Source organism: Apostichopus japonicus, chromosome 15 (assembly GCF_037975245.1).
Source record: "Apostichopus japonicus isolate 1M-3 chromosome 15, ASM3797524v1, whole genome shotgun sequence".
NCBI lineage: Eukaryota > Metazoa > Echinodermata > Holothuroidea > Aspidochirotida > Stichopodidae > Apostichopus > Apostichopus japonicus.
Window position 1 is genome coordinate 18,722,637 of NC_092575.1, and position 25,914 is coordinate 18,748,550.

Here is a 25,914-nt window from a genome sequence, read left to right on the forward strand (position 1 = left end):
TCGAAAGGAAAATCCCATAGGAACTGTTGCCCAGACAACCATGTTTCATGTACACTTCTGCATCCAGTGGTACGTCTTCCGTGTACACAAGTGTGGGATTTCAACGGATCTATATAGCGTTATCTGTGCTTTGTGTAGTTTTATCTGTGATCTCAGGGCAGGAACTAAGTGGAGGCCTTGATAACTGTGGTTTCTATCTAAATGATGTCGAAATATTCTAACAAAATGTTCATTCGTTATGGTTGATGACCTTTTGACATTACACAAAAGAAGTCAAGTAGCTCTAATGCACTAGAAGAAAATGTGTTTTCCATGACAATAATGTCACCAGCCCCCTATTTGAAGTCTTGACTTTGCCTTAAGTATATTTTGAAAAACAAGGAATCATTATTCTTAGTGCCATATTTAACTATTTGGGTTTCCCAAATTGACCTGGACACTGGGGTTATAGCCCCTTGACCCCCCTGACCCTCTCATCAAGTCTAGATAAACCAATGGCAGAGCAGTCATTTTACATAATGGAGTTTAAGTGTGTCACTTTTGGAGGGTTTGCAACTTGAAGATATTGTTAGCAGGGAGCGTGCATTGGAAATGGAGAATTCTATGGAACATATTCCCATAAAAGTATATCCCCCGGAGCTAAACTAGTCAAGTTTCAGTTTAAAATAATCCAGAAGGTGTTTGTTACTTGAATCTGCAGTCATTGTTTGGGTTTCATTGCCTTTGACTTATCTTCCTTGATAGAGGAATGTGTCTTGATTAGAAATGCTTGGTGTGTAAGGATTACTGTTAAGTAACCTTGAAACGATAAACAATGCTTTCACTAAGTATAGTTTTGCTGATAATTATTACTATATTCTTATTTTTCACACTAAAGACCTACTAAATAATAAATTTTCTTTCGTCAAATTGATCAATTGTTTTTCACAGCAAGTAGAAATGATATAGAAATTGCATTCAAATCCAACAAAAGAGTAGCTAATAGTTTTGTCTGCGATGAACGTCACCAAAAATCGACATGACCGAACAAAACATTATTTTTTTCTTGGAATTTTGGAACTGAAAACTTGACAAGTTGTAAATTGAATGCAGTTCTGCTGTCAGAAAACAAAACAAAAGGCAAAAACTTAAGTATTGACCGATAGACACTTGTTCTGTATGTATAGGCTACTTATGTATTTCAAAATCATCACTTACTTCTTTCGTGAATTATTAATATTATGCAGCAGCTGATGAAATTATTGCATGTTTATACAGATTTACGTTGAACTACAGTAAAATTTGATCAAATGATCAGTAAATACAAGAAAATATTTTACTTTTACTAATTCTCATTGTTAACCTGAAATATAGTACTCTGTGCAGTTGGAAAATTTAATTTGTGTTTCATATTTTACCTTTTCCTTATTGTGTGTGTTATAATGTATACCTAACCTTAAATTAAATTGATACATTGACAAGTGTGTGTGTGTTTGTTTTGTACTTTTGCTTTCTTTACAATTTTGTCAAATAGGCCTCAGAACTGGCTCTTGCCTGTACGTGTAAGAAAAATCCCTACCCCAATCACCCTCTTAATCCTCTTCCTCTACATGCCCTTCCTCTACATCCTCTCCCTCTACATCCCCTTCCTCTACAACGCCTTCCTCTACGGTAGGTCTTGTCATATATCAATATGAGTATTCAATATGAGTGAGATATTAATACCAAAGAACTGTTGATGAAGCGGTTAGCAATAAAGGGGCGCTGTTGAAGTACTTATTGAACCAACTACACTATCCTAGCGTCTAAGGAAACTATATTATCCCGTGTGATGGGATGCGTACTCAGTGTCAATTTTTTTTAGGCCTGTGGAGACGAAGAAGACCGATTGTGAGAGGGAAGGAGGGGGGGGGGGGTGGGAGGGTTGAGGATTGTTGGCAGGCAACTCCCCGACCATCTCCTGCGGTAGGCCTAAAGCACGTTCACTATGATATAATGTAGTGTCTATTACGGCTAATGAGACTAGTGAAAATATGGCGTCCGCAGTGCACACTCATCATAAGTGATTTCGTAATTTCATGATATCAATGGAACCGTTTGGACAATTTTTAGTCGCAACATTCTGTTCTGGATTATTCACCCCACCCCTCCCTCCCCATTTTCAACACCCCCCCCATACCACGAAAAAACAATCAAAATTAAAATAGGCACAACAGCGTGTCTAGACCTTCCTGTAGTAGGCCTATAGTCTGTATTTATCAGAATGCATCATTTGACGTTAAAATGTTTTTTTTTTTGCCGGGGAAGGTCCCGGGACCTCCTAACATAGGACGGTCGATTTCAAGGGCAACACCCTTTCTTTTACAAAAACAACTTCCCGGATCCTCTCTATAACGATGATGTTGCGGGATATGTGGCAGGTGAAGGAAAATAGTGATTTACATAACCCGAACACGAATGCATGCAAAAGTATTACTTTCATTATGGAATGGGAAAGGAGGAGGAGGGATGCTGGCCTCGGAGGAAGGAGTGCTTATCCCTGGGGCCCCTGGCTAAGATGCTGAATCGATCCTGGTGACTGCCAAAGCTTGTGAATCGCGTCTCGTTCCAATATGTAAAATTTCGTCTTGAAGCAGTCAAAAGATGTTAATATAGAAAACACAACTCAAGAAACTCAAGTAACCATATATGCTCTTAACCATATATACACTTAGCCATACACTTAACCAAATATGCTTAACCATATATGTTCTTAACCATATATGCTCATAACCATATATTTATGCTTCACTTAACCATATATGCTCCACATTGGCACCATGCACCTCTTCTCCCAACTAGATTACTCTCCTCCTCTCGATCGCTTTCCAAAAATATTTCATCCGAATGTATTCATCTATTTGGAGCAATACTGTAAATGAATAAATGACAACCTAGCAGATAAGGCACAACGGACCTTTTTCAGCCAAGTTCTGCAATCGTAATAAAGATGTTTATACTCCTTCGTGTCCTCTGATTGGTGAATTCAGTATGGCATTTCATAAACAATGGATGCGATATTTGTGTAAAATATATATCATATAGTAGAAATCGATACACTGTACATGCCATACAGCGCCTCCCACTCCACGCCACCCCCCTCTCCCCCTCTCTCTCTTGACCCGGCGCCCTCCCAAATATCGTTTGAACTAAAGTTAACATACACTATTTTGTCGTATGACGAATGGTCAACCTTTAAAAATGTTTTAACGGTTAGTAATTATACGATATATGTTGAGGCGTGCTGAACTAAAGAACTGGTGAAATTATTCTAAGGGATACTTATTCTGTACAGATAGACAATTAAGCGACCTCCCGCATCAATGAGACGAGGTCCAAAAGAAGGGGTGTGACCCTTAAGTTTGTGGATCACTGACTGAAAGCATTATTCGAAAAGATGTAATTTTCGATATTATCAAACACATTAGATGTATCTATAGCATTACATAAACACATAGTACTTTGTGCATGACGTATGTACGAGATGTAATGTTATAACATATTATGCAGTATAATTGTATTGATTATTTCATATCAACCAAATTGATAAATGTTTATTTACCTTAAGCATATTATTATGATATTAATCTTTAAACGTGCAATTAAGCTAATGTAAAGCTTCTGTGCAAATCCAGTCATATTATCTCGCAGCTTGCAGAATACCTGCAATCATCAAAATAAGGTTATTAAAGGCCCTACAGTAAACCCTTGTATAATTTTACTATTATAATATTACACTATTATTATACTTATTTTCTATGTTAGAACTTTTACTATATATACAAACAATCCAATATTGAAGATTCATAATTTTCCGCAATATTTGTTTTTCCCCGTCTCACCAGGCATCCAAATTAGACCAGAAAAATTAAAATGGTACGAGTTTAAATGTATGCAGTTAAATTACATCGATTGCAATTGGGTGGGACGATATTACAGTGGATTATTTACATGTCGTACCGAACGTTACAAGATACCTAATGAAACGCGACATCGTGTGAAGCGCGCCCTCTTCCACATACTGAACAACAAAGTCCAGACGTCATTTGGAAGCTTGCCTCTGAGGAATAGTCAGTCTCATCCAAGTATCCAACATCCTTGCAGCATCTTAGAAACAATCCTTTCCTCAGCTCAAAAATTAGAAATGCTAGTAGATGTAACCCCAGGATACCGAAAAATACGGCTAGTGCGTAACCAATTGACGGCGCAACATTTTCTGCGTCCCAGTTGAAGTAGAACCTGTACAGGAACTGATCCGGTCTCTCTGGACCGGTCTGAATGGTCACATGGACAACGGCATTGACGGCCATATAGATTACCCATAATGCCATGGGGTAAATCGAATGTACCAGACGGACGGGTATCCTTCTTATGAGCAAATCCAGGTAAATGAGGGCAGTGTTTACGATGGTAAGATGAACAATGGCAAGATTGTTTAAAATATCGTCTTGAAGGAAATTTTCGCGATTGACGATGACGGGTAGCCAGTATAGGATGGTGACTATCGGGTTGAATGTCACAATCAAATTGAACAACAGCCAGTCTAGTCGGTAGCACCATGGATTAAAACGATACATAGAGGGCGCAGTCCCGAGGCTTCTCAGTGTGCTTCGTGAGGTGTTGATGACGACATCTTCGCCAGTTGATCTCATTTGCTTGTGGCTGAATGCTGAAAATGAAACATACAGGAAGTTATCAAAAGAACATCCTTGGAAGCGACGATTGAAGAAGGAGGGTGGACGTGTGTGTGGGGGAGGGGGTTGTGGGTGGGGCTTTACGTATTGATTCACTTACAAATGCCAGATTACATAAAGGTACCCCACCAAGGATCAGTACTCTCTAACATCCCAGTTATTTAAAAAAATAATTGTCAGTCCTTTGATCTTTCAGTCATCATGTCCTCACATAACGACGAACTGAATAGAGCAATGTCTTACCAGGAAGTTACCCAACAAATTAAGTGCTGAATGTTATATATAATTTGTACAAAATGACAAATCGTGTGTTATGAAGGACGATGTGAAGTCAACCTACTGTGTTGATTGCAATATTGGAGTCATGCAAGGTGAGAATCTCTCACCAGTCTTGTTTAGTGTATATTTAAGCGCGGTTGGAAGGTTCATCAATAATTTAACACAGGTTTAAGGGAGGTGTCATCTTCGATGAAAAGTGAGTTGAGTAACGATGATGTAGAAATGTTCTTTACACTCTTTACTCTATTGTATGTAGATAATACAATTATTCTAGCTGAAAACGCGAATGATCTGCAAAGATGATGTACAACTACAATGATGTACAAAGAGAAAATTGAGTTTGAAAATTATTTGACTAACTTAAAATTTCCCCCCACGCTGTGTAAATAGTAAACTTCCTATCGTAGAAGAAAGGTTCAAAAACATTGATTTTCATGAAAGATTGTGTGAGTTATGCGACTAAATTCTTTAGGAGACGAATTTCATTACTCTTTCGATTGTCGTTACTTTTCAGCCGATAGCATTGAGTTCTTGAAACCATATTTTTGGAAAAGACCTAGTTCTATTAAAATGAAGCATTTGTTTCAATCATCGGGTAAAAATGTCGTGTAAATGTCTCTTATACCTCACTGAGGTGATGTTGAGAAATAAACTGAAACTAAGACCTGGCCAGTTCCTGTTTAGGATCACAGCATCATGACAAAAGAAGTCCGAAAATGAAACATGCAAGGTGAATTTGTCTACCTTTCGATGTACTTATAGCAGCCGTGTGCCTGTTCAAAGTGCCGTCTTACGCCTATATCAGCATTAAGCATGCCACTCACCTTAATAGTACATTAAAGGACACGAAGATATCGATCCCTCTTCAAAATCATAAAATATGACGATATCACAAAAATAATTTGAAAGCCATTTTGCCCTAGATGAAAATAATACACTACTGTATATGAAATATTAATGTATGACGTCATCGTTGGAACGTGATGAAAACACCAGAGTTTTATTTATATCGTAGCAGAATTGCTGGAATCGTTACATAATAGATGTGTGGATGCGTAAAGATACTGAAATGACATTTCAAAACATATTGCTATATTGTCTAACTTCATTGTCCGATATGAAAATCTTTATATATTTTAACCTATTGCGTAGAATTGTAAATGAAATTAGGTATATATTAATATTGTTTTTAGTGTATTCGGAACTGTGCGATTAAATCTTTCTATTTTACAGGGGTTTTATTGATCCTCCTTTATAAAACAAATGGTAATCTGTGTTGACAAACGGAACTTTGGCTGGGGAGGGGTGGGGTGCCTTTTTGGGGATCCTGGGACAGACATAAAGTTTGAGACCATAGCTGCACTATATAGGGAAAACAAACATACTTTGGATTGATTTATAATTGCATATCATGTAAATTTTAGCATGCGAAGAGACAACCATATGAACAGTTTATTTAAATATGTTTTGATATTCACCCCCTTATTTCGTCTTCTAAATTTTGCCTCCCCTCCCTCTCCCCTAAATTTTCCCCCAATGGACAATCAGAGCCTGAATGTAAGGAAAACGTGCTTCACCAACATTTTGTGGCTCCGTTTCACTGATGTAACTTGATGTCACGCCGTATATCATTATGTTCATGACAGCAATATTACAAGAACATTTCAGCCTGGTGCATTGCATCTGGTAGCAAAGCGATCTACGTCACCACGGTATGCATGAGAGATATTGAATACTAATTCAATACCATCAAATTAGTTAAACAAAGCATGCTCCAGCGGTGCTTATACAGTGTAAATAATTGGCGTGTTTACACTACGGTGTGTCTTTGTTAATATCATCATTTGATATAATTTGATTACTTGCTACTCTTTCATTGTATCACGCAAAACGGCTTAAACTTTCATAGAAGGATTTCGGTAATGGTTTGTGGAGTGCAGATGTGGGGTAAATATGATATGTGATTAAGGTAAGGTGTAAGGGGGGGGGGGTATAGGAGACAATTTTAACACATACCACTCTCTCCCACCAACAAATGTTTTTCTCCGCGATGGTACTTGATACCGAATAGTGATTTAAGTTTGTTAGGACTCTGACGGTCCCTAATAGCAACTAACCACCATACCTACGTGTATGACTATATATTGCAGTGACAGTCCAATCTCTTATCACCCCTCTTCTCCTACTTCCCCTCCCCTTCCCCTTCCTTTCCCTTCCCCTCCCCTCCAGTCCCCTGAATAATTCTACCATAACACAATATCATAAATAAATATCATAACACAATTGATGATTTCATACAATGACAACTTACACTCATATCGCCATCTCGCGACTCGAACCCAGTGTACGAGGGCACTGACCACAGATATGAAAGAGTATAGAGCAAGAAGGTGAAAGCTGAATACTTTCAAATCCACTTGATACCATCCTCCATGTTGGTAACTTCCCCTGATTGTAAGGAGTACGTCCCAACCAACCACGTAGAATGCGAACAGGTATCTGAAGTAGATGTATATCACCTGTGAACAACACCACTGAAATGAAAGGACAAGCTGGTCGAGTCAAATTATGTTGTTCAGACGATGGGGTGGATCGAAGATTTTAAATATATGTATATACAATTTTATATATATATATATATATAGATATATTTATATATATAAATTTAACTTGTATATAATTATGTATGTTCATTGTAATGGCAAATGAAACGTGTCTAATTGCTCTTTTTCGAAGAACAAATAGTTTTTTTTTTAAATGTGTGATTGGTACCAGACCATACTAGTATGCAGTACATAAAATGTGGTGCGATTAAAGTAAGATACAACGAAAGCAAAATTCTCTTGGGTAAACATGCTTACGTTTTGATAATATGCCGCAGCCTTTATCTGTTTTAGTCGCAATAGACTGTATGTGATTGTTCCAAGTTAAACGGGAGTCAATATAAACACCTAAAAACTTAGTGCAATTCACTCTTTGTAGACTCTCATTGTTCATTTTAAGATCTAGATTAACTTCATCGGCCTTATAGCTTACTGTTACTGAAAACGATATAGTTTGTTTTCCTGACGTTTGTTAGCAGTATACCAACCATGAAACCCTTAACAATATGTTCCAATACATTTGAGTCATGACCAGTGAAAAAGACACTTGAATCGTCCGCGAAAAGCATCGTAGAACATAGAGTGCAGTCGTTACTGATATAATTTATATAGATAATAAAAAAAAAGTAGAGGACCTAGGATAGAGCTTTGAGGAAGACCGCAGCGAATAGTATGACTTATAGACTTAGTATCGTTAAAACTTGTAAAATGGATTCTATTATTAAGGTAACTAGTTTCCACTCAAGGAAATTTCCTCTGATGCCATAATGATTAAGCTTATAAAGCAAAATGTTGTGGTCGAGGGTGTCAAACGCTTTCGAAAGATCAAGAAAAATTCTAATTGAAATCTTATTATTATTATCTATAGGGCATTGGACAACTTGTCAACTGCATCATCAAAAGCCAGCCCCGTTGAGTGTATATATACACACACACACTCATATATATATATATATATATATATATATATATATATATATATATATATATATATATATATATATATATATATATATATATATATATATATATAAATGAAAGTGATGTCAAGTGATATATTGGAATGTGTACATATTACATACCAGCATACACTGTAAAAAAAAATCGTAAACGTTTCCTTGAAAATGGTTTAAAGTTGCTGCAACCAAAAGTCGGGTTTCCTCAGATTAATCCATAAGATGTTAACCGTATCTTGGTTAAACGTTAATCCTGTTTTGCGTGTTTCATCAATATTGAGTTGCTGCAACCGAAAACGGTGTTTTCTCCTTAAAAACGCAAGTGTTTCCTGAAATATTACCACTTTTAGAGTTACCTTCAACGGATTCAGTTTTAGTCTTCCTAATTTTAGAATTTAGAGATTATCTTTCAATTATCTGTTCAGAATACTATTGACACAGTACATATATTTGCATGAAAATTATGTATATTATGGAATTCTCTGCCTTTTAAGACTGATGTACAGAATAATAACAATGAATAGTAAGAGCTGTGAGACTGAAAATGATACAAACTTGATTTTAAAGTAAGAAATATTTATTAAAACCCAACAAATAATACCATGCAAAGACTATCAATGAAAATTTAAAAATGTAGAGTTTAGGATTGTATATGTATCACTAAAGATAACAACACATGGAACAAGCACCTGTATGTGGTGAAGGGTGGGCTGCTTTTACAAGTGAAACTTAGAGAGTGAGTTTGAAACTGACAAAATTGGTCTCCAGTACTTTTCTCCTTATTTTAACTCGGACCACCTTTAGCTCTAACACCCATCTTATATACATAGAATAATAACAATGAATAGTAAGAGCTGTGAGACTGAAAATGATACAAACTTGATTTTAAAGTAAGAAATATTTATTAAAACCCAACAAATAATACCATGCAAAGACTATCAATGAAAATTTAAAAATGTAGAGTTTAGGATTGTATATGTATCACTAAAGATAACAACACATGGAACAAGCACCTGTATGTGGTGAAGGGTGGGCTGCTTTTACAAGTGAAACTTAGAGAGTGAGTTTGAAACTGACAAAATTGGTCTCCAGTACTTTTCTCCTTATTTTAACTCGGACCACCTTTAGCTCTAACACCCATCTTATATACATGGCTGAGTAAAATCGTTCCACTGACATACTTTCATGCCTTGGCAGTGACAGAATAAAGGGACTGATAGCATTACACCCCTCACCCATAAAGAACAAAAAACGAATTCAAACAAGTTAAACATAATCAACTACAAATTATAAAGATAAGAAGAGATAAATCAATTTCAATTTAATAATATGCAAACATTTACGTCTAGTATTATATAAAATAAAAATACAACATGAAACATCCCTTAAAATGAGGTGTAGGATGCGGTGACCATACAATCAAGAATTTTAAAAGAGCTTCTTGATTATAACATTGATTCATCTCAGGTCACCTTATCACACCCAAATCTCACATCTAAACACCTACTATAGCACGTCATGCCTAACCAACAATTGTTTTCTTATTTACCCAAGGCTACATGTATACAAACACTATCATTTGAAGCAAGAACAAACAATCAATTACAATTAAAACATTCACAAAGATTATGTGTTAAGCATTATTTAAATTAATACACAAAATGAAAAAGCTCCATATAGGGTGGAGGGTGGGAATGACAATACCACCGAACACCTTATAAATACCACCTGTCTACTCACAACAATTTTCCTAGTTTAACCAAGAGTATACCTTCTCCCCATAGACAAAATAGGTGTATACAACAAAGTATCATATGAAGCAAGTACAAACAATCAATTACACTTTAAATATATATACAAATGTTATGTGTTACCATAATTTGAAATAATTAATCTCAACACCACATAGCATCCCATGTGTACTGTCAGTCTACTAGCAACGATTTACCTAGTGATCCAAGAGTGTAACCCCTGCCCCAGATTTAAAAGAATATTTAATTGGGCTTTTCCCATGGAGGAATATATTTTCAACAAAATACAAATTTGCTACCCTCTCACCCCCTCAAAAAATGTTTTAAAGTTACATTTTTCAATGCATTACTTTTTTATCAGTAACTCCCAACCTAATGAACGATGCTGAATCTACACCAGGCCTAGCAAAGAATTCCAAATCTTAAAAACAAACATGCAGTTAGATTGTGCTTCCAAGCTTTCGTATAGTCGCTTTTACATGCTAATTTTCTTTCCTGCTATCGTATAGTAGCTGTGCTGGATTCGCTTAATGTTGCATGTCCATGTGAGACCGCTTGGGGTTAATCATCTATTGGCTAGCGACTTTTGTTACAAAGGTTATCAACTTAGCTGGTACCTTTTTATTGTCAGTGATTTCAAAAATCTCCTTTTGTACATATGTCAATGTACAGTTACATGATCTCGGGTATTCAATATTGACACAATAAAACATACTGATGAGATGAATGAGACTGTCCACAGAATCACCTTCCTTGAGCACTTGGGACTCAGCAGCAATGGCACATGTACTTTCACTGATTATAACTGTTGGGGTTGACACTGACTCTGCAATCTTTTGAAATTCGTTTGAAGTCTGAAATGAATAAAAACAATACATACAAAATGTCATAATGCAACAGGTTTATAATGACAGGATAAGACATATCTTTCTCTTTGCAGTGCATTACACTTGGTCCATGCTTGGACAATTATCCTTCCCATACCCCATATGTGCGCATCCCTATATGACTTGGTGCTTCTATGGTACGTTTTACCCATAGTAAGAGGATATACAAGCAACTAAACTTTAATCATAAAATGGGATGTAGTTCTTGTTGTCATGCTGGAAGACTATAAATAAAGAAATATGCAAGAAAGGTTATGATTTACACACAAACGCTTTAAGTCATTGAGGAGTTGACTACAATGGATGCAATAAGTATATTGTGAAGGTGGAAGAGGCTTCGGATGGTTAATCCCACCCTGAATCTACACCTGCATAAGATATGCTATTTTACTCAGAACATGAAACAGGTGATACCAAACATGCCATGATCACAAATATTCTTTTCCAACTTTGATCTTACATTTGTGTAGGAAACGAAGTCTTCTTCATTTTCCCGTAGCAGCAATGGTAGCAACTGTAATCCTGCTTTATTCTGTTCCTCTCTTCTGTCTACCTCAGAGCTTCTAATATTCCTGGAATAATAACAATGGTGAAGAACACAATATGATAGTTTGCATCATGCATAGTTTTACGTTTGATACACGATTCATGATTTTAAGAAGGGTAAAAAATAACATAAGTACATGCAATGAACATAGCAGCAGGTTGGCACATGAAATAAAGAAATGTGGTCTTTGCCTTTGTAACGTTTTGGATTTCCTCAATCGCAACAAAAAAGGACATTTTTGCACCCTTAGGGGACTAATATTTCATGTAAGGGATGATAGGTTTTTTGAAAGGTACTAGTCTAAGATCTGTTTGTGATTTAGAAGATAAAAATGAACGCAAAAGAACACTCTATTACGCATTCCTATTTATTTACCTTTGAACGATTTCTTGGGGTCTGTGGCAGGTATAGTCTGTCCACACTGGAGTGGGGATCGTTGGGAGCGTAAAGCTTTTGAAGGGGGCATAAGGCTAAACACCCAAGCCTCCTGTTAGGTCTACAACACTGGTAGAGATTAAACTGACTGAAATTCAAGTTGAAGACTTACCTGTCACACCTGTGTAGAATTTCTTTGATCTTGTCATGTTTAGGACCACTCTTGACACTCTTCAGGTAGCATCTTCCCAGTAAGGTGATACTTTTGGCCAATCTAGGAAACTTTGATACTTTCTTGGTACAATCAATGTTCACCAAACGAGTCATCTCATTGCTAATTTCTTCTGTTAGCAGAAGAGCAGGATACTCTTGAAGTAAGTCTTTAACAAGTGGTTTATTGGTTAAATATGCCCTTCGTTGTGGATATGTTTTATCCATAAGTTTCTCGATCAAAATCAAGTTTTTGGCCCGTTTCTTAGACATCTCCTTTTTCATGGTTTCTTTATGTCTTTTCAGAGAGGTATCATCTTCAGTGGATGGTATCACTGGCAGGAAATTTAATTCCCCTTTGCAGGGCCTCTTGAAAACATCCTTTTGTAGAATGCTCTCTTTTCTTTTAAGAGGCGCATTTTTTAATGAGAGACTTGAATCTTTCATCCTCAGTGATTTCAATTTATTGTTAAGGGCCGCAGTCCAAGTATCATAACCTGAGCCAATGCGCTCCCTTAAGTAAGGATATTTTGTTATTAGCTGTTTAGCTATTCTCCTTTTCATGTGCATATCTGGGTACTTGTTTTTTTTTGTACAGAAAGTCTCCAAGATGATTGAGTAGTTCATGTTTTTGGGCCCACTGTAGTTGTTCTTCATTTTCAAGCTTGTTCTGCAAAGTCATGCTAAACTTGATACAAAGTAACTGAATATCCCAACTATTATCATCAGAACTGCCAGCTTTTTCAGTTACACTAATCATTTTGTTTGATTCTTCAGTGGTCTCTTGTTTGGTATTTGGAACATCTTCAATCACACCTGCACAAAGTTCTGGTGGAGTCATATCTATTCCAAATCAAGTGATCCAACTGTAAGCTCAATGGAAGCTCTATCACTCTCATCATCAGACACACAAGAACTAGATGCACTAGTTGCAGAACAATTAAAATTGAGTTTGTCAGTTCCTATCAAGGGCTCTAAAGGTTGAAGAGTGCTAAGTTTAATCTTGCTCTTGTCTAAAATTTTGGTTCCAAGCTCAAGGTCAACCCATGACTTAAAATCCTCATCAAAGTACTGGAAAAATGTTTCTTCTGATGAAAATGGAACACTCATCATTATGCAGAGAGCATTGCATAATGACTCAGTGAACAGTGTATCTTCATTTTCTAGTTCAATTACTTTCCTAGAATGACCATACTCAACAAGAATTTTCATGGTGGTGGGTAATGTTGATAACACAAAGTGGTGATAGTTTTAGCTCCAACACCTGTTTTGGGAAACAAAATAAAACACCAAATTTTGAAATATACCTTGGCAAACTGACACCTCATGAAATACCAGCAGAAAGTCAATTCTATGATAAACATCAGCATTCCCCTATCAAGTTATTGCTTATTGTTACAAAATTATATGAAGCCACACCCCCTCATTAATATGCTAATATATCAAATTTAACAGACATCAACACATTAACGTTTTTACTTAACTACACGATACCAACTTTCACTAGAATGGGAACTGTGGTTTTCGAGTAGGCTAACAAAATGTATAGTTTTCAGGTTTGACCCAGTGACCTCATTAATATTCATGATATAACTACCAAAACAATAATGTTCTTGCACTCACTAAACATAATGCATCTACATAGTGAATGTGATGAACATCGCGCATTCCCTAGTTGAGTAATCCTGACCCTTAGCTACAAGGGTACATATACATGCATCCAAACACACATAAATCTGAATGCATCGTTAACTTTTGCTTTCAGCAGCAAGGAACCGCAAAGTTGTAAGCCTAAGCGTTATTTACTTTTAAGCCTCCATCCACATTTTCTAAATTTTTAAAACAGGAGGACCTGCTTTCTTTGTACATTTTTTGACCTAGTTATATATGCACAATTACCTTTTGTTTACAAAAGTCTAACCATATAACACCAAAACTAAGAGGGAGTATGTGTTTACTCTAAGGTGATATTAAACTATAAAGGCTACACTTAGGCCTGCTTTATTTTAGGAATAGATAAGCCTAACGTTTGTAATTGTATTACAATACTCTCATCGTAGTAAGCTAGCTACAGTATACGCGTTTCATTGTGTAGCATATATCCTAACAAATAACATAGGGGTTAGTATACGGGCTAAGATACTACAGATGCTGTACGCTCCTGCAAGCCTAACCATCTCCACCGCATCAGCGAACCCGACGTGACGAAGTCTACCACGAAAATACAGAATTTATCAAAAACTTTGAAAGAAATGCGATTCCCTTTTGTTGAGTATATCCTACTGTATCATGAAAGAGCTAAGATACTTGATTTGATGGGTGCAAACTGTTTAAAATTCAAGAAATTTACCTCGTTGGTAACCAAGTTTGGTTCGAATGTGGCCGTTGGCGTGTATGTCGCGATCGATGGGTTAACGAAAACCGGGTTTACGTATTCTAACGTGTGTTAACATTAATCGTATGTGCGCTTTTGTCAACACCAAAAAAGCTTGCAGAGATAAACATTACCTGTTGGACAGAGTAACAGTAACTTTCCGGATAATATGGTAAAACGTTTATCCGTATATTCAGTAATAGAAAAGCGTTCTGATAGATTTTCGTTCAACCAGCTAAAGTTTTCCTTTCTTACCCGTAAATAAGGGCAAACCTTGCACTCGATGTTGGTTTTAGAATAATCGAATTGTGATCTAAACTAAGAAAAATCCTCTCCCTCTGTAAACAATAATCCAAATCAAGACAAACGTTAACGATTTTTTTTTACAGTGTAGTTTAGCATGACCTATGATGAGGTACATATAAATTGATGATTACAGCTGGATCCTTACAATGAAACAACACAATTCTTTATATTCACAATTAATCTATATGGATCTTCCAAAGTTATGCGTTTTAATTAATTAAACAATGCTGGATTCGCACACGACGAAAACAAAGGAATATAATTGTATATGCACCCGAAGCTAAGTATATATCTTTAGAAATATAAACTAGACCGTATCTAAGTCTAATACATTTCTACGTACATAATATCATAGTAACAACTAGTCTTTCAATTTTCTATTCCGTTTTATTTCTTTTAGCGGGATTATATGACATACGGTAATACTGACATATGACATATATATATATATATATATATATATATATATATATATATATATATATATATATATATATATATATATATATATATATATATATATATATATATATATATATATGTTATACTATTCATCGCACATTACAATGAACTACATATAGGTGAATTTGTAGCTTTCTTACATTCGCACCATTACAAGCATATACAGTGATTGACGCCACAACTCTAAGACTTGAGAATTTAATCTCATATTTTTGCATACATATATGATTAAAATATTTCACCCTACCTGAGACCTTCCAAACACTTCCGGGGATGGATGGACTAGACAAAGGGCGTTTCTAAGGTAGCCCATAATTTTCCAAAATTCCGAAGCCAACCATCAGCTTTCTGTTGTTAAAAATCTTTATTACACTAAAAGTGCATTAGCTGGTCTGTATGCACTGCAGATCTGAAAGCAATATGTTAAAAGCACGTTGACGACGGTAACTATATAAATTAGACATTGAGTTTTGTGTAGTACAGCGTACGGCTGAATAAATAGGCTTATATGTACAAAATACAAAAAAAAATGTACAGTGGGGTGTACGTAGGATTCGATGTAATTAAATAAAAAAATCCTTAGGCCGTTTTGTGACAATCTGCTTTAACGGTTCAATAGTCGATATGGCTTGTTGGTTGGAATGAATGGGAAAAGATTTGGCTATAAGGAGGTCAGTTGTTCAAAGTGCTGTGGGAAGTATGCCTGGGATATTGGTATTGTCCCCGTATTAGTAGATATATAAAGAAGCGTATATGGTAGTAGGCGTTTGTAGGCTGTATGACTATGACATAGAGAGGTGGGACCATAGTGGACCTACTCAAGAACACTCTGGCTAAGGTCATGTGTGACATTATGTTCCCCTTGTATAGGGAAACCGTGATACACACCGGACGATGATCGTACATGGGCGGACTGGGGTTGAGAGCGGATCACTAGTGGATCAATTGCTTGGGTTTATCGTGTCCTGGTTCTTTCTTGGGGTTGAATTTTCTTAAAAATTATCAAGAAAACGTCTCGTTTTATTTTCAGTAAATATGTTGCACTCACGTTTCTGCAGTTATTAAATTAATATGACAATATTGCTGTTTATCCTTTAAGAGCACAACTACCTTTGATATACACTTTGAGTTCGGTAAACTATAAATGAATTATATGTATAAAAATGTTCTAACTGTTACCAAATTTGGATTCCACCAGAAGTGTATAGGTAAAATGTCAAAGTTGGAGGGGAGGGGGCCAAAAAAAATATCCCCGATTGATTTAGGTAGGAAGTTAAACTTTTATGGAACGGCGAAATAATATTATAATGGGGGAGGACTGCCCTGGTGCCATTTATTAAACCCGACTCTTTTGCAGTGAGGGGGTCTGGGGTCCACCCCACTTTTTTTTTAAATTGTATACGTCAAATAGTGTATTCTGACGCAAAGACTTTAATTTATAGGTTTATAGAAGTAGCACTACAAACGGAAGATTATGCTAATAAAAAATAATAAGTTCAAACATTTCCCGGACTGATTGAGGTAGTCACCAGAGTATTGTGAAAGGATCAGATGCGAATGAAGTATTTCATAAAGAAGGGACTCCCATGAAGGAGTGTCTTCCCCTCCCCGACCCCCAATAAACTAAAAAGTAAATATTGTATAAAAAAATAATAATAATAACATTTCCTCCGACAGATTTAGGTAGGAGACTGATCCTTTATGAGAGGGCCAAAAGTTAACCATTATAAAGGAGGTGGTTGCTCCACTGGGGTCATTCAAACCGCAAAAGTAGTTTAAAACGCATTTTGATTATAAATACTTTGTGTGCGGTTGCAATCTAGGGGGATGGTAAACCTTTCTTAGTGGTCCAATTTTATCTCGACTGAATGCAAAATAATATACTACACACCACTTTATAATAAGAGAGAGGGTACAATGGACAGCCCTACATATATAACACTCATTCCTGAAGTTGAAGATTTCCCATTGCTAACTCTCAGTATGCTACAAACAGTCCTATTCTTCAATTGTTCTTACCCTACTGGCGTTCTATATACCATACAGTAGGATTAGAGACCCGAGTATAATTCGTCCACCACGTTACCACTTTAGCATTCAGTCATTTTATTGAAGTATGTTATTTACGGTGATTAAACAAACATCAGACGTAGTTAAACCATAAGGAGCCACTTATACGCTTCTCGGGGTTTTGGCTAAGATCATGTGTTGTATATGTTCCCTTTCCAGGGGAATGGTGTTGCACACCTGACGATGATCACACAGTCACAGTCCAGAAGCAAGGGGACTGGGGCTGAGAGCGGATCAGTCGTTCGGTAGTTTGGTTTTCGTGCCCAGGTTCTTTCCTGGGTGACTTTTCCTAAAAAGTACTGATACGTGTGAACAAACGAAACGAAAGACCATAAGGACCTCTGTCACTCTCTCCATCTATACTTCTGTGTGTATGTAAACATCCATTGTACATTAGTAATTTAAGAGTCTTGAAATCAAATCAGCCTGCATACCTTCAAAACTGTCATTCAAGATAGAGACCGAGCACAAACACAAAACAACTAGATCCATCACTCACAGTCTCCTTACACTGAGACTGTAACCGTGTTGCCATGACTACGATGTTACGTTCAAACATGTTACGCCCATTATTTTTTTTTATTATTACTTTTATAGTTTAATTGTTTGAAGTGTTTTTATTATCGAGCATTTCACTAAATCAATTCAGCTTTTTCATACATCAGCGAGTTGCATACACGATTACTGTTTAACAAAATCTCAAGAGCCAAACAAGATCGAATGGTCAATGTAAGTCCGTTCCCAATCTACACAAATATCCTTAAGGTATGTCAAGATTTAAGTTTGCATGTCGACAAAATAAAACAAATAAACTCTTCAAGGGTTGAATACTTTCATGTTTTCGTCTCGACTAAAGATGAGCTTATAGCTCTGTTGAACGTGGTGCCGCGTCTCTTACTGTAGGTATATAACGTCAGTTTTGATGACGCGGCGAGTGAGATAGAACAGTTCTGGATAGATAGGGCTAATATGATTCCGAAAATGGTGAGTTAAATCAGAAGTTAAATCTTTATCGTTTTCATATTTAATGATTACTTAAAACATATTCTCTTATTTATTATATCCTGTTTGATTGTTTGAAATTAATCCCCACTGATAATGAAACGCCTTTTATTTTACGAACGGGTTCCATATAGGCTTCTTATAGGGGTCTTGTAAAAATTCGAAGGTGGGTTTGTATTTCGGCATTAGCTTATAACGATGTATTCGCCATTGGATTGTCGAAATGTAATCAAATAAAATGTGATAAATGACTTAAACCAACTGATGGCGTTGTTTCATTTCTAGAAGTGAAATATTATATACTATATGCGACTATTCTACACTCAGGCCGATCGTGTTTGATGAACAAGTTACTAAATTGTCATTTCTTCTCGCCAAAATCAGACAAAATTCATTAATTATCAGATTATTACCAGTACTTTTTGAGAAAAATCTACTCAAGACTGGGACTAAACCTCAAACGATTTGATCCACTCTCAATTCCAATCCTCTTACATTGGGATTGTCAACATGTTATTATGAAAGTGAAAATGTTACGTCAAGTTAAACACAGTATACTTATTTGGCTGAGAATCAGAAAATCAGCTGGCTTTTCCATATGGCTTACATTATTTTAACAACATACGCTTACCTTACCAAACAAACATATATCATAGGGAAGGGGCTTAGAACCCTTCGCAGGATGGACCTCACCCCCTCCCCCATCCCAGCCTAAAATCTAACTCTTGCCATATGTCTGCCAGTATAAATGCCGTAAACACTTTTGATGCTTTGAGGACCCAGTGAGTTATGCGTTGATGTTTGTGTAAATAGGCCTTTAGTAGCTGTATGAAGTGTGATTATGCTGAACACTGATTTATTCGAATTAATATAATAAATGTATTACTAATATAATTATGAGATGGTGGGATCCGAAATATTCTAAAAGAGCCAACTTCTATCAGTTTTGGTTGCTGCAATTTACCTTAGAATCCACCCCCACCCCCATGGCGTCATGCCTATATTCTGCATATTTAATGAGAATCATTACATCAGTAATGACGTTAAAAAAAATTAAGTCAAATTTGTAGCCCGCACAATACACTAACTGCATTATCGTTCTGACGTTTATACACCGTTATGTTAAGTGCCGACTATCTTATTGCTTGTCTTCGTTAATAAAATGAAAAACTGAATTGATTACTTCTTTATAACAGCATCTTTTGTGTATAATTGTAACTCTGATGACCCTGACCTCTCTTGGTATGACGTCATCAGAAGTAGACACAGCCTCTGATTTACCGCGTACTAAGATCAGGCGAGCTTGGTATAGTGGATTCATGGGATACATCAACTTGCCGATCAGCGAAGATGTTGATTTTGGTTGGAAAATGATTCTGGATTTTAGGAGAAGAATTAAATACTTTGAGGTAAGAATTCGCATTTTTTTTTATAGAATTAATGAACAGTGTATATTCGTGTGTGGGTGCATGTGTGTGACGGAGGGATTGGGGAGGGGGAGGGGTGGAGTTAATGACAGAGTGTTGGGAAATCTAGATAAGATACACGTTTTTGGTTCACTATGTTATGCTTATGCCTATAAGACAAAGAAAGTCGATTCAGAGGGCAAGCAAGGAATATTTATCGGTTATGATAACAAGAGTCCAGCCTGGTGTATTACCATGATGGTGATAGAGTTCAGATGGTCAGGCTTATTAAGATTGCCACCAAATTCACTCCAAATCAGGACTCTCAGACACGGGGAAATTATGAAAGTGAAGATGAAAATTCCCTGTCAAACGAAAGATTGAGACCCAAAATCAGAATGAGACTGAGGTTAAACTTGAGGAAAAATTCAGGAAATGAACGTAGTTCCTCGGATCAGAGCCATGCTGAATCCGAAGAGAGAAATAAAATTGACCGAACTAAAAGATATCTTCAAAGAAAAAGAGCGCCACCCAAGCAACCTTAGAGAGTATGAAACGAGTTATTGATAGTGAAGATTCATCATGTGGGGAAAAAAAACCCACTTACACTGAAGCAATAGCATCAGAAAACTCCCCAAAACCGGAGAACTGTCATGGGTATATGAGATGAGATCTTAAAGGGAAACATAACGTTTTAAATTAGGAAAGCTACCAAGAGACGAAAATGTAGTTGGTGTAAAATGGGCGTTTAAAATCAAAGAGGTAATTAATCCGACAAAACCAAAATAATTCACACTCTCTATTTGGATTCACATCTCGAAACATCTCTGGGTTTGTAGTATTTACTACACTAAACTGATTCTTTGATATTTAATAACCCATTTTCCACCTTTCATCAGCGATGCAGAAATTTATATAAGACAACTCGAGGGGTAGACTAGCTATGAGATTTCTGTTCTAGTTTGGGTTGGATGGCCTTGTAACTGTAGCCAGCAATGTAAAGTATTATGGTCGTATTCAAGTGCTGCATGAAAATATAAATATAATATAAAGTGTCCTATTTTTTAGGCATAGATATATATATATATATATGTATGTATATATATGTATATATATATATATATATATATATATATATATATATATATATATATATATATATATATATATATATATATATATATATATATATATATATATATATATATATATATATATATATATATAAGAACGCCTACAGTGGAATTACGACCTTCCTTACCGGTTTCGAACCTCTGGACATGAAATCAGCGTCCATAGCCTGGTTGGTTGGGGTGTAAGCTTGCAGAGCGGGAGGCGAAATTATTTTTCCCACTTCGACGCGGCCACATGGGCGTGGCTTATGAAATACGTCACAGGCCGGCAAGTTTGTGACTTCGACTTCGAGCTCTTACGTATAGCTCTTTAATAATATACTGAGCTAATATACTCAGGCCTAATATACTCAGGCCTAGACATGACTTCATGAGATCCATGACGATGTGCGACTGCTCCTCCCAGTCAATCGGGTCTTATGGAGCTCTTGATGTAAATTCCATCACAAAATCAAACTGTGTTTGTTTATTAGATGTGTTATGAACCTCCCGTGTCTGGAAAAGTTTGGAAAAGAACCTCCCGTGACAGCAGGGTCTGGAAAAGTTATAAATGAACCTCCCGTGGTATTGATTATTACACTTCATATTACACCAGGTAGGCCCACTGACCTTTCAATGATAGAAACCTACAAAGATATATGTATTGTATTGTGCCCCATATTGTTTTATCCATCATTCTAAATTATTTGTTCATTTATAAATGAACCCCCTTTTAAACGGCAGTAAGGAGCCTACGTGCTTTCATCATTAGTTTACATACGCTACTGGGTATTGTTACGGACTTGAAATATTCTACCCATTTTATTAAACAGTTGTCACTTGCGTCTGTATTAACTATAACCAGGGAGCTGTTACTGTTAGAGTAGCAGCTCCCTGTTATAACTATGCCTAAATAGCAATGTCCCTCTGTACTATACTATTTATTATACTGGTACGTGTACTAGAATCCCTGACATGTAACTTAATTGAGAACTTTCAGCACCCAAACAAACACCCGAGAGATATCACTGCATAGTCTGTGACGTGGACCAATAAGCCGTAACAACGACCGATAGTCCACGCCCATTATGCTAATATGGCCGCGTCGAAGTGGGAAAAATAATTTCGCGAGCGGGAGGCCCGGGCTCGAATCCCGGTGGAGGCTGGAAGTTTTTCACTGTTCTTGATTTTCCAACTCGTTACGATTTACATTTATATACATATATATATATATATATATATCCATTATATATATATCCATTATATATATATCCATTATATATATATCCATTATATATATATATCCATTATATATATATATCCATTATATATATATCCATTATATATATATATATATCTATATATATCTCCATATATATCTCCATATATATCTCCATATATCTCCATATATATCTCCATATATATCTCCAATAATTGCAGAGGGTGTATATGTTACAAGGAATGAATAACGATCTTATTATCAACTTTTCAGTGGTAATGAGCTCCCGTTCTAGTTTAGTAAACTGTTACGTTACTGTTGGTCTAAATGCATTTAAATTTCCATTTTGTGTAGATATGTGGAGCCCAGGTTGAAAACGTAACCGAGGACAGACGTCGGTTTTACCTCGTGAACGAAACCTGGGACGGTATATTCTCCAAAGGAGACATCCTTCGAATGTTCTTTGCGGCTGACACTTTTCCAAATGTCAGAGGTCAAGTAGCAACGATCCAATTTTACCCAATAACGTCACCACCAGGAACTCCTGATGAAGTACCCACTGAGTTACCACAGGGAACGAATAGGGTGACTACCGGGCTATCGGATGTCGATACCACCACTACAGGAAGTTTAAGAACATCGACTTTAGCAAGCTTGAATTCTACTTCTGTCGGCGTAAGCACTCTATCAACAACAGAGACAGTGGTCTCTACTAGCTCTATGACGTCATTGCCAGTCGCAGAGTCGACTCGAAGTACGACAATGACACCTAGTACCACTGTATCCGGTAAGTTTGCATTTGAGAGGTTACAAATGTCATTAACGTAAATAATAAAAAGTAATGGACCTAGAATAGAACATTGGTGCAGACCACAAAGAACATATAGGCTATTAAGACTAAGTACAACTAAAATACGCAAATTTGTTCTTGTAAACAGAGGTAGTATACTGCTCCACTTAAAGCCATTGCCTCTAATATACCACAATACTGAAGCTTCTTTAATAAATTGCTGTGATAAATCGTGTCAAATGCTTTTGTCCTGGAAGACACCAATACAAGTCTCCATTTCAGATCCAGAGCAGTATTTATGATTTTATCGACAGCATCTTGCCAGGCAGAGCTAATTCCGTAGAGCGCCCTGGCCAAAAGCCATATTGACCTGGATTTAATGTATCATGTTTCCAGAGAAAATTGTATAGATTCGATTGCAGATAATCCCTTTCATAAATTTTTATAAAAGCATGACAAGATAAAAACAGGTCTGTAATTGTCGAGGGTGGAAGGATCACCCTTTTTTATAAATTTTTGACAGGGATTACTTTAGCTTATTTAAGTTAGTTTGGAACAATACCAGCAATTTATTGATGGTAAGCGTAAGAGGCATTGGGATATACAGGGAGAACTTTCCTGACAATATAAGATTTGAAAGTTATCAAAACCAGGGGCCTTTTGTTTGGCTTCAGACAATTCAAAGCAATTGTGACGACTTCTTCTTCATCAGTTGGATACATGCACATATTTTCAAAATTGGTATTATTTAGGTGTACTGGTTTCTATTAGTCCTATTGTGTATTTCAGAAGGCCAGCGATGGACCAATATTTACAAAATAGTTGTTAAACGCATTGGCCATTGTATAAGGATCAGTTAATGTCACCATTTTCATATAAAGGATAAGTAGCATTTACACTTATTAGTATTCAAAACATTTTTGATACTGGACCAAGTTTTACGAGTTTGATTTTTATACATGCATTAAACTTCTCAGAAAAGTAATGACTCGATGATAGTGATTCGAAGAACGTGATTTAACTTAATGCGATATTTAACCTTCATTGAATTTTATGGGGGGGGGGGGGGGAGGTCTTCTCAACGACCTTTCTATATTTCTTTTTAATCGATGATTTTGTAGCAGTTTGTTTGTTTTCATTGGTGCAGGTTACGTGTGTAAAAAAACGTGCTCTTCAACAACGGCTGTCAATTCAGAGTGGAGTGGAAACTTTGGTGGGGAATTGAGTATACCGATCTCAAACGGCGTCATAGGTGGATGGGAGGCCACCATATGGTTTCAAAACCGGGTCACGTCATTACAGGTACAATATGCTAAAGTCCTATATATAGCTGTAGTAAGAAGTACTTACAGAAGAGCAACTACAAATGAGGAATCACAAACCGTATAATCATTTGTTATATTTCGATCATTCCTTGATTCATTCGTTCTATCATTTTGTTCGTTCTTCTGTCTGTTCGTTCGTCTGTTTGTTCGGTTGTTTGATCGCTCACTCGTTCGTCCGTCCGTTAATAATAATAAGTAACTTTGAACGAAAGTCACTTTTATGCCTGATCATGTGAGACAATAATTGTAACTGATTGGAAGCTCTGTAGTACTTTATGACTCTGATTATACTGTAGAAATAATCGATGAATTTTGTTCCTCTTCTGGCAGATTTATAACGCTAGAGCGGGATCTTCCGTAACGACTGAGGGGGGAGAGACGGTGTATACAATCACCAATCAGTCCTGGAATTATGAACTATCCAGTGGGTCAAGTCTGTATCTGACTTTCATTGCTTCTATTCCAACATCGCAGTCTGCTCAGACGTTCTACGTCCACATGGACGGACAACCGCTGTGTTCTTGTGACGCTCCATAATTATTTATGAAGTCAGGGGAGCAGTTATAGGTCAAAGGTCATTTCTGTTATATTTATAACTCGTCTTGATCATGACTACATCATAGATTTGGTCATATCCCAGTATGTTCTTCGAGCATAGTACATATTTTTCACTATAGCAAGTATAGGAGTCAAAACTCCACGTTCTTATTTTGAAGAAAAAAAAATCCTCTCTACCTTAGAAATTAAGAAAGTTATGTTACTTTATTAGCCAATCTTAATTTACCTTTCGGTTGATCGATTGGTTAACCAAGTAATGTTTTTTATTTATCTGAACTGATTCCATTCTGATCAATTTTTTTTATCGATAAATCAATGACGATATAAATTGTAAACATAGCCTACTTACTTAATGGTATAGTTTGTTTGTTTTTATCTGGTTTGTCTTTTACATCACCAGACTTTGACCAGTAAGTTATAGAAGGCATCGCTTCCTCTTATGCTACCTCTATAATCACCTAATCATTCTAGATCCATAACTCTCGGAGGAAATTAATCTACCCAGAGTGTCAGAAGAACCTATGATTGCGTGCATGGAAATGGATAAAGACCCCTTACAGATGATATCCTGTTTTCCCGCCAAATTAGTTGGTTGCTAAGCGTCATTTAAATCACGGACGTATAATTAGGCTAGCTAAGATTTGAAGTTGTTCTTGACAATCACATTAGTGAAGTATTAACGAAATCATTAATCAGCTCAGCATGAAGTATTTTGTTGTTGTTGTTTTGTACCATAATCTTTCTTAATTCGTTCACGTGATTCTTCTCATTTATATTAAACATTCAAAATTTAATGAAAAACGCCTGGTCGATAATCAACACCTCTCATAATAGTTGTCGGATGAGCGGTTTGGACAAGTACAGTTGAAAGGGCAGATAGAAAGGTTCAAATTAGTCATGGGGTAGGGACAAGGTAAAGGAAATTCATCACCATCACCATCGACATCACCATCACCATAACCATCACACC

The 25,914-nt window shown here is 36.4% G+C and overlaps 3 protein-coding genes across 4 annotated transcripts; 1 reads left to right on the forward strand and 2 right to left on the reverse strand.

The window, feature by feature from the left end:
- Positions 1–12: 12 nt before the first annotated feature.
- LOC139980885 (uncharacterized) lies at positions 13–15,908 on the reverse strand. The gene is made up of 3 exons (XM_071992887.1): positions 15,710–15,908; positions 7,303–7,525; positions 13–4,687 (listed from the first exon to the last, which is right to left on the reverse strand). The coding sequence occupies exons 1-3, from the start codon at positions 15,773–15,775 to the stop codon at positions 3,996–3,998; spliced, it is 981 nt and encodes a 326-aa protein (XP_071848988.1). The 5' UTR covers positions 15,776–15,908; the 3' UTR covers positions 13–3,995.
- LOC139981484 (uncharacterized) lies at positions 10,429–15,092 on the reverse strand. Of its 2 annotated transcripts, XM_071993898.1 has the most exons (4): positions 14,671–15,092; positions 12,283–13,584; positions 11,649–11,760; positions 10,429–11,155 (listed from the first exon to the last, which is right to left on the reverse strand). In XM_071993898.1, exons 2-4 carry the CDS (start codon positions 12,975–12,977, stop codon positions 10,871–10,873), a joined length of 1,092 nt encoding a protein of 363 aa, XP_071849999.1. In that variant the 5' UTR covers positions 12,978–13,584; positions 14,671–15,092; the 3' UTR covers positions 10,429–10,870. The 2 variants fall into 2 exon arrangements, with proteins under 2 accessions (XP_071849999.1, XP_071849998.1); XM_071993897.1 differs by lacking the exon at positions 14,671–15,092 and having other exon boundaries at positions 12,283–14,080.
- A 2,450-nt stretch (positions 15,909–18,358) lies between the features above and the next one.
- Positions 18,359–25,279, forward strand: LOC139981582 (uncharacterized). Its single transcript, XM_071994065.1, has 5 exons — positions 18,359–18,516; positions 19,731–19,943; positions 22,626–23,058; positions 24,209–24,363; positions 24,717–25,279. Exons 1-5 carry the CDS (start codon positions 18,502–18,504, stop codon positions 24,921–24,923), a joined length of 1,023 nt encoding a protein of 340 aa, XP_071850166.1. The 5' UTR covers positions 18,359–18,501; the 3' UTR covers positions 24,924–25,279.
- The last annotated feature ends 635 nt before the right edge of the window (positions 25,280–25,914 follow it).

Bases quoted from the DNA above. Each gene is read 5' to 3' on its own strand.
- LOC139981484 (XM_071993898.1), bottom strand. From the start codon at position 12,977: ATGAAGAACAACTACAGTGGGCCCAAAAACATGAACTACTCAATCATC. The intron at 11,761-12,282 runs GTAAGTCTTCAA...TTATTATTCCAG, and splicing joins ATTCTACACAGGTGTGACAG to GAATATTAGAAGCTCTGAGG. The intron at 11,156-11,648 runs GTAAGATCAAAG...TATTCATTTCAG, and splicing joins ACTTCGTTTCCTACACAAAT to ACTTCAAACGAATTTCAAAA.
- LOC139980885 (XM_071992887.1), bottom strand. From the start codon at position 15,775: ATGGGCTACCTTAGAAACGCCCTTTGTCTAGTCCATCCATCCCCGGAA. The intron at 7,526-15,709 runs GTAGGGTGAAAT...CTTTCATTTCAG, and splicing joins AAGTGTTTGGAAGGTCTCAG to TGGTGTTGTTCACAGGTGAT. The intron at 4,688-7,302 runs GTAAGTTGTCAT...TTTCATTTTCAG, and splicing joins CGCGAGATGGCGATATGAGT to CATTCAGCCACAAGCAAATG.
- LOC139981582 (XM_071994065.1), top strand. The intron at 19,944-22,625 runs GTAAGAATTCGC...CATTTTGTGTAG, and splicing joins GAAGAATTAAATACTTTGAG to ATATGTGGAGCCCAGGTTGA. The intron at 24,364-24,716 runs GTACAATATGCT...CTCTTCTGGCAG, and splicing joins ACCGGGTCACGTCATTACAG to ATTTATAACGCTAGAGCGGG.